Source organism: Alligator sinensis, unplaced genomic scaffold, assembly GCF_000455745.1.
Source record: "Alligator sinensis unplaced genomic scaffold, ASM45574v1 scaffold76_1, whole genome shotgun sequence".
Taxonomy (NCBI): Eukaryota; Metazoa; Chordata; order Crocodylia; family Alligatoridae; genus Alligator; species Alligator sinensis.
The window spans coordinates 4808736-4816862 of NW_005841865.1; the positions used below are offsets into that span (position 1 = coordinate 4808736).

General features: G+C 42.7%; 2 protein-coding genes and 1 long non-coding RNA gene across 7 annotated transcripts in view; 2 read left to right on the forward strand and 1 right to left on the reverse strand.

Moving 5' to 3' along the window:
* ARFGEF2 (ADP ribosylation factor guanine nucleotide exchange factor 2) overlaps positions 1–3688 on the forward strand; it is a 60819-nt gene extending 57131 nt beyond the window's left edge. Inside the window, exon 42 of the mRNA XM_025191771.1 lies at positions 2144–3688. The gene's annotated coding sequence lies outside the window, so the exon portion shown is untranslated. The remainder of the gene's footprint in view (positions 1–2143) is intronic.
* The window catches only part of LOC102381691, a 9551-nt gene extending 2718 nt beyond the window's left edge, over positions 1–6833 (reverse strand). The window contains exon 1 of one of the 2 annotated variants that reach the window (XR_323009.2): positions 6598–6833. This is a non-coding gene — a long non-coding RNA (uncharacterized LOC102381691). The remainder of the gene's footprint in view (positions 1–6597) is intronic. The other variant, XR_003091802.1, reaches the window with a different exon arrangement.
* Positions 6834–6964: 131 nt separating this feature from the next.
* The window catches only part of CSE1L (chromosome segregation 1 like), a 31471-nt gene continuing 30308 nt past the window's right edge, over positions 6965–8127 (forward strand). Inside the window, exons 1-2 of one of the 4 annotated variants that reach the window (XM_006016708.3) lie at positions 6965–7037; positions 7881–8002. In XM_006016708.3, coding sequence (XP_006016770.1) covers positions 7930–8002 — 73 coding nt within the window. In that variant the 5' untranslated portion in view covers positions 6965–7037; positions 7881–7929. Of the gene's footprint in view, positions 7038–7215; positions 7242–7880; positions 8003–8127 lie in introns of those variants that run through there. The other 3 variants (XM_006016709.3, XM_025191786.1, XM_025191791.1) reach the window with 3 other exon arrangements.

Consider the following 8127-nt stretch of genomic DNA (forward strand, 5'->3'; position numbering starts at 1 on the left):
TTTTTTTTTTTAAACAGATTTGTTTTGCCCACCCTGACAAAAATGGCTATCATCAGTGTTCATTTTCTTTCATATTGTTGCTTACAGTTAATACAGTAGGTGTATAAAGTCTGTTTGTTTCAATGTTAGTCATGCTTATGATCAAGTCTGTCTTTTTGAATCTGTTATTTCAATTGTTCAGTCTTACACTTCCTAGCTAATTTCAATAAATCTGCTGAAGACAGTTTCTTAGTGGAAATTACTCCCCCTGGAAATATTGAATATAGTTGTATAGGCTTGTGATGTTAGCACGTGTTCATAATAAAATATATATTGCAGTGGCTAATGACCACCGAAGATCATGCTGGACTTTTTTTTTTTTCCTGTGTGTACACATGACTAGAACAGTTAGTGTGTTTTATTGTCTGGCTGTAGATGATACCAGTTTGGAGAAAATTCCCCCCCCCCCTTAACAAGTTATTTTTACAATCAGTTTTGAAGCAGTGGTTCACCTTCCTACAATTTGGTTTTTATGGAAGGTTTGTTTTGCATCAGGAATACACAGTAATACGTATTTTAATTCAGCTCATGAACGTCTCGTATTTGAAGGCACTGAGTTGGAAAGCACTTTAAACTTTCCATTGACATTTATACATTGTCTGATCATGGAAAGCGCACCTAAACTAAGGTTACATTCAAGAATAGGATTATTTGAGGTTTGGGGTTTTTTTTCCTTAAAATAAAAGTGCACACTGAACAAATGAAATGAAAATGGTATTGGTTTGTCAACCTTTTCCCTTCTGAATATATAATATATATATAGATATGTATACATTTAGTAGTACGGATGTCTATTTAGCCAGAAGTAATCTATCTTTAATACATATCAGGATATGTCTATTTTTACTGCAGATCTGAGTATTGGTTGTTTTTTTAATGCCTCATCTTTCAGGTTCTGTCAGTGTGATTTGTGGAAGAAAAGTAAATTCTAGTTTCCACCAGGACTGCTGTAGTTTAAATTTTAAAACAAACAAAGTATTAAGCACACGTACTGCAGTATAGTTTTCAATATACTTTCTGTTTGGAAGCCACAAAAAGGAAGCCTGTGATTAAACTTTGAAGTTTCATTAGCCCTAGTGATTTACATTTTTGTAAGGCCAGATTCTAGTGTTCTAGATTTGTTAGCAATTCCTCTGATGCAGTATCAGTTTTAATTGAAGTACAACAGAATCAAACCTTGTCCACAGTATTATCTCTAATAAACAGTTTAGAGATTCGACAGAAATGGCTAGATTGAAAGACAGTAAAGGATACGTATGGCGGTGAAGAGTCTGATCCATCTTTCCAATATGTTATTAATGATGTCAGTTCAGTTTTTCTAGTGTAGTTAATTTTCCCACATTCACATTTAAGGGAGTTCATTTTTTGTGGGATTTTTCAAACGGTGCTCTTCGGTTAATTGATTTTGTTGTGTTTATACCGCATGGGCTTTTATTATGGCCAGAAGTACTCTAAGGTTTTCACGTACCTTATTTTCTTCTTTTAAAAATTATTTTTTCTACCAAAGAAAGTCAATTGCAGAGTTGTTTTTTTATTACCTTTTTAAGTATACAGTAGGTAAGATAGATAGATAGAGATATATATATATATATATACACACTACCTATGTAGAAAGGATCATATGGCTATAGTTTACTCGGAATACAGATGAGTAATTGCATATTAATTGCTGCGTTTGAAATTATTATACATCCTTTTACACTGTACTGTAAATTGTATAGTCACTTATTCCCTGGTACTGCGTCATTTCATCAACTCCAGTAAACGTCAGTTATTTATTTTGATATTCTTTAATTTTGGAACTGTAACAGTGAATTGAAAATATACTCTTTTTTCCTGCCCTAAACTTTAAATAGGACGGTACATTTTTCCTATGTTTGAATGTTTTAGCATTTTATTAATGAAATGTACAATCCTATCTCCTGTCAGAACATAACTTTTTTAAGTTGCTCCTTCTATTAGGCAGCATAAGAGCATTGCAGTTGTCTTCTGATTTGTTCAGATTTTACAGATTTATTTTTTTTTTTTTTAACAACTGTTGCATTCTAGGCTTTCTTTCATTATAAAATTGCGTTGAAGCACGTTTTTTGTTGTTTGCATACAGGGTTTATCCAGATACTAAAACTGAGGATCTTTCTTGATGTTGGAGCATCTTTAAGGCAGCCTTAAGTATTCCTTTACTTATTTAGGAAAAAGTTTTTTATCAGTCTGTCAGCAATTTAGAAATTAATCATATGACATCAGAATTATAGATTTATGCTGTATTGCATGGAGAGCAGAAACAGTGTTACAGTCTTATTCCTGCCTCCAAGACTTCTGATGGTTGATTGTATATACTAGATCAGTAGAGAATGGTGCATCAGTAACTACACTGTTCAAAACACTTTTTTTACCAGCTGTTTGCTTCTCTGTACCTTTGGAAATGCCATAACCCATGGGCATCATTATAACAAAGCTGAGAATGCTCTGTCAAAACTCCAAAAGTAATCACTACTACACTGGCTTGGATCTTGTGCCAGGTTCTGCTAGCAATGACTCCCACCGCTTGTGGTAAAGCTTCTCTTTGGCTTTAATGCAACTGTGTTTGAGATTGGGGGTCCATGTTAGCATATCCAGAAAAAGATCTGGCACTTGTATGCAGTATGTGAACTCTATTCAGGCATTGCATTTTAAATGTGTACAAGCTAATTAAGATGTTATGCAACAAATTATAGGTAAATATAAGTTCATAACTTAATAGTATAAATGTGGAGGATCTGCATGTTCTCATGATTTTGTTTCTCCTTAATGGGACACTTTCAAGTGGGTGGGCATGGGAAAAATCTTTTTTTCATTTGGTAATTGGGATAACCCTGAAAAACCCCTCTTCTTGTTTCTTTCACTTGTTCTGGTGCAAGAGCATGTTATGTTTTGACCCTTGGCTTTTTCTCATTTCAATTTCACTAATTCTATTTCTATAATATCTAAAATATAGGCAGAATAAGAGTCTGGAATAGCTGCTAGGTAAAATGTCTGTAATTGTGTAAGCAAGCCAAATGATTTAAAAGAATGGAAAAAGGAGGTAAATTGTATCCTTGGCCTGAAGTACAAGTGTGTTTTTTGTTGTTTTTTTTTCCTTTTGTCAAAGGCACAGCTACCTTAATGTCTATGATCTCTTACATTTTTTCTGCCACTTTAAGGAAAATGTACTTTCTGTGCAAAATGTATGTCTTACCTATTTAAAATGCCTAAATTAGTTGCTAGTTACTTTCATGAAGATCTCCTTATTAAGTGCATTTTAATATCAGTAATTTAATGAACAGCATTCCTTGCCCAATGGATGTATACATTTTTTGAGAGAATAGCAGAATTATTATATAATATGAAAAGCTATGTAAAGTTTTCTACATAAAATTATGTATAATACTGTTATAATATTCCATGCTTTAATCGGGTGGTAAATCAATAAAATTTTAAAACTGAAGTTTGCTTTTTAATTCAGTGGTTAAAACTTGTATGAAACTATTTGCTGTATTCTGTTTGGAATATAACCATTCACGGGTACAGACTTCTTTTGAGTCTTTCATGTATGTTGAGTAGCAAATGCATGGAAATAGTGAGTTAAGAAGTGTAACACAGAAATATATTTTTTTCCCTTAGAGCTGACATGGAAATACATTTTTGGCTAGTTAACCACTCATTCTGCTCATTATTAGCAATGGCTTAATTAACCCAGTGATTTCCCAACCTTTTTAGACTCAAGGCACCCGAGGGTTGGGGGCCGGGAGGGATGCTAGCTATTAGTGAAATTTAAACTCTTCACTACTGAAATAAAACAATTCTTGTGTTGTAAAGAAGTGAGACCAAAAGAGGTCAGAATGCCTTTGACACGCTGGATTATTTTAGATATCTGGTGACTCATGTGTAGGCATGGCAGTTGCACACCTAATATTGCACAACACTCCCAAAATGATTTAATGGCTTCTTGGTTGAGAATCACTGACTTAACCATTAATATAATGGAAGGGTGCTAAACCATCCATAATTTAAATCATTTAAACTTATGGAAGTTTTTACCATTTTTTTTGAGGATGTTCCATGTAGGTGGCAGCTTTTAAAAGTACACAGAGTAGCTCACTATTCATGTTTCATTAAATGTAAGCTACTAATAGACAAAGGCCACACTATTTGTAAAATTCCCTGCAACTCTTTTCTATGAAGAGCAAAAAAGTGCAAGTCCTTACTTACTAAGTTTGCATAAGAGGTTTCCTTTCCTAGGCTTCATTTCCATAGAGCAGTCTGTGAGGAAGGGCTGGATGGTAATGCCTGTTAATTCACTAATCAAAAAGTCTGATTTCTTGATCAGTACCCTCTTCAAATTACAAAGCTCACTAGAGCTGTATTTTTTGTAGGGGCCTGGCATGTTGAGATTAGGCAAAACATATTTCCTCTAAAGGTGGCCTGTAAATAGCAGGTTCCTGCCTGCTCCTCTAAAATGTTAGTAAAATGAGTAGTTTTTGTTTTTTACTTTTTAACATGAAATACAGATGAAGCAGTAATTGAAACAACCAGCTGATTAATTTATGGTTTTAAAATACCCCTTGGGCACAATTCTAATATTATAAAAGCCTAAGTCTGGCTGTCTGTAACACTTTATTCGCACTCTGATTGGCTGATGGAAACAGCCAATCGGAGTGCTCCAAGCATGGGGGAGTGCTGCTATGATTCCGAAGCCCCACCAAGGACCGGAGAGAGTGGAGAGCAGAGGTCAGCAGTGCTGGCCTCGACTTCCCCACCCTGCTCCCTGCAAGTGGCGCCGAGGACCGGATGGTGGGAGGGGGCCAAGGCCAGCAGGTCTGGCCTTGGCTCCCCACCCCACTCCCTGCAAGAGGCAGAACAGCGGCAACATAGGGCATTAGGTGGCGGCACTCCATCCCAACCCCCTTTTCCCGTCATTCTTGATGGGCAATTGGCTAGTTGTAATATAAAACTGTTTCTCTCCTCTCCTGGGACAGGTAGAGATCTTGTCTTAATCTACGTCCGTATTTTGTAGTTCTGCTACAGTAAAACACTAGTTTTAAGGGTTCTCAGTTTAAACTCTTCCCGCTGCATTGCTTCATATAAGCAAAATGTAAGCTTAGGTGAAGCCCTAAGGCAGATAATATGCATTTTGCCAAAAGTACAAATTCCTTACCTAAATTTTCTAATTTTTTGTTGATTCCTTTTCTTGCCCTAGCAGGAAAAATGTCACGGCTTTGAGAATAAAGGAAACTAGCTTCCTCGCATAAAGAATTAAAAGGTTCCATACCAACCATGTGGCAATATTAGAAGAATCACAATGGGTATACTACAGTAGACTGTCCTTCATCAGTTTGTCTTCAACATGTCCTATTAAGAGAATGCATAAGACTATGCATAAAAATTTATTGTGGTGGCTTGTCTTCTAAAACAGCATTGTTTTAGCTTAGTGATGCCTAGGGTCAGTATCACAGGGTGACTTGTTTTGCACTTCTCAATTTATTATGTTATAAGAATTAAGTAGTCTTTACTGGAAAATAGCATTAGAGGAGACCTCCTGGTCTATAAAGCCCAGTCTTCTGCTATTGCAAGCACCCATGTACTATAAATTCCTCTTAAATCCTACTGGAAGGCTGTTCCAGAACATCCAATCTCTGTTGGCTAGAAACTTTCTCTTACTTTCCAGCCTAAATGCAGTGGGTCTTCACCTCCTTAGACTCCATGTACCCCTGGGAAAGTTCTAGCTTTTAATTTTCACTTTTTTTTGCCTAAAGAAAAATAGTGCCATTTTTCTGTTGTAAAGACCTCCAAAAGACTGCAACTGTGGATCTCTATTTGAAACCCCTGGGTTTATCTTGTGAATCATGCTTGTAAATCCAACAGTACTAACATTGCATAGTACCTGTTGTTTTTGTTGCTGAAGTCTCGGGAACTGGTGCCAGCAAAAATCGCAGGTAGGAGATTCCAACACTAATCTTACCTTCAAGACTAACTATAGGCTTGGTAGTCTACAACCGCCATTCTAACATGTTTTGGCCTAACAGGTACACAAGACCAAGTGTTAAAAGCATTTGTGTTTGTAGTAAAGTAGGTGGCATACCACGCAGACTGCCCTGGGCTGCTCGCTGAGCTTCTCTATTTCCAATTCAAAACAAATCATCTGTAACCTCCCACCTGGGCTTGCTACACAGCTTTTCTAGGTGTTCCTGTTCCAGCCTAATGCTGGTACTACACTACTTATACCTAGTACCCATCTGTCAGCAGGAGTGAGCACCTGGCAGAGTTTGGCTCAGGTTCGCTAGTCAGGCCTTCTCCAGCCAACACCTTAGCAAAGCCTTTGTGTGAGCAGTACATATTTGCCAGTGCCCCCGGTATGCCTACAACCTAGAACACTCCCTCCATGGGGTTGCCAGGCGCCCCAGGGTGCTGTTTCCCCGGTTGAGGAGCACTGGCTCGTGGCTCTGCTGTGCTTGAGCTTTCAATGGCAAGAGGGGGGCAAAAGTGGCGCTGGCTCCTGTGGTGGCCCAGGCTCCGGCACAGCAAGCACGGAGGGGCGCTCACCGGGTTAACGCAGGGCGCAGCCGGCCGGGTTTCTGACCGCCCGCGGAGGCAGGGGCCAAATCTCAGCGGCTCTGCGCAGTGACCCGCTGGGATGTCCCGAAGGCGCCGGGCTCCGCTTCCAGCAGCAGCGGCTGCTCCCGCTTGATGCCTGCAAGCGAGACCGGGCCGCCGCACGCAGCTTACCGGGGAGCCACTGGCAGTTTACACGTGGGCTGCCCCAAGCCCCGGGTGCATTGTGGGAGGCGACCGATGATTGGCCGGGGCTCCTCTAGAGGCAGGCGGACGCGGATTGGTTCGAGCCGGGCGCGTTCCAGAAGCTGGTCGCCGATTGGCGCGTAGGGCCGTGCTGCGTGATGCGGTCACCGCGCCGGCGCCGCGCCCTCTCGCTGAGGTTTGAATGTGAAGCGGAGCCGGAGCGCTCGCAGCCGCCGAGGGGGGCGTCGGCCCGCACCCGGGGCCCGCGGCGCAGAGGGAGGCGCACACAACCATGCTGTCATGGCGCGGGCCCGCCTCTTGCGCCTGGGCCCACGCCCATTGGTCCGTGGGTCGAAGGAGAGCGCAAAGTGCCTTCGTGATTGACCCGCACCCCTGTCAGTCGAGGGCGCGATAAGTTTGTGTGGCCTGACGCGAGGGGGCTGCTTCAGGTGCTTCCCCCAGGCCTGGAGCGCGCGGGGCCCGTCCTCGTCCCCCCATCCTCTGGGCGGGCTCCCTGCGGGGGGCAGCGCCGTGCTCGGCCTTGTCCGCTCCCCCCACACGCTGCTTAAATTCAGCAGACCTCCCCCACCTCTCAGGCTGGGCCTGGCTTACCTCATCGAAGGGCCTCCCTGGGCCGTTGACAGGGAGGAGGGCGGGTGTCGCCCCAGGGAGCGGACGGGGCCAAGGCTTATGCGGGGAGGAGAAAGCTGTGCTGACGGAGGGAAGGCCTAGTTTAGAGCTAGGGGCAAGGCAGGAGGGAGCGTGGGGCCCCCCTTCCCCTTGCATTAACGCTGGCTGGGAACGAAAGCAGGGTCCTAAAGATGTGGCGCAAGTCGTGAAACCATGGCCCTGGCAGGGAGACCCCCTCAGATGGTCAACTGTAAGACCCGCGTGCACCGCCCTGCGTTCAGTGCCTTTATGCTTCTGTTGCCCATCCGAAATGGGGACAGGATGGTAGCTCCACTGAGGAAGTCAATCCGCTGGATTGTTGTTTTGGGAGAGGGTCGAGATGCAGGAGTGGGGAGCAAGTTTTTAGTAGAGGTATGCTGATGTATCAGGTCGGCACCGATAACAGGAAAATTTAATATTATCAGCAACTGGCTTTATTTGGCCGACAATGTCACCGATAAATGCCGCATGTGCGTCTGCAGCTGTTGCATGGATGCGGCCAGGAGAGCAGCCCAGCAGCTTGCAGGGCAGCATCCGGCCGGTAAGTCTGTGGGGGAAGGGGCGTGGGGAGAACAGATAGCCCCCACCGGGTGAGGGAGGGAGTGGGGCAGGTGCTGCCCAGCCGAGGTGGTGAATGCAACCCTGCGGGCAGCTCATCCTGGAAGC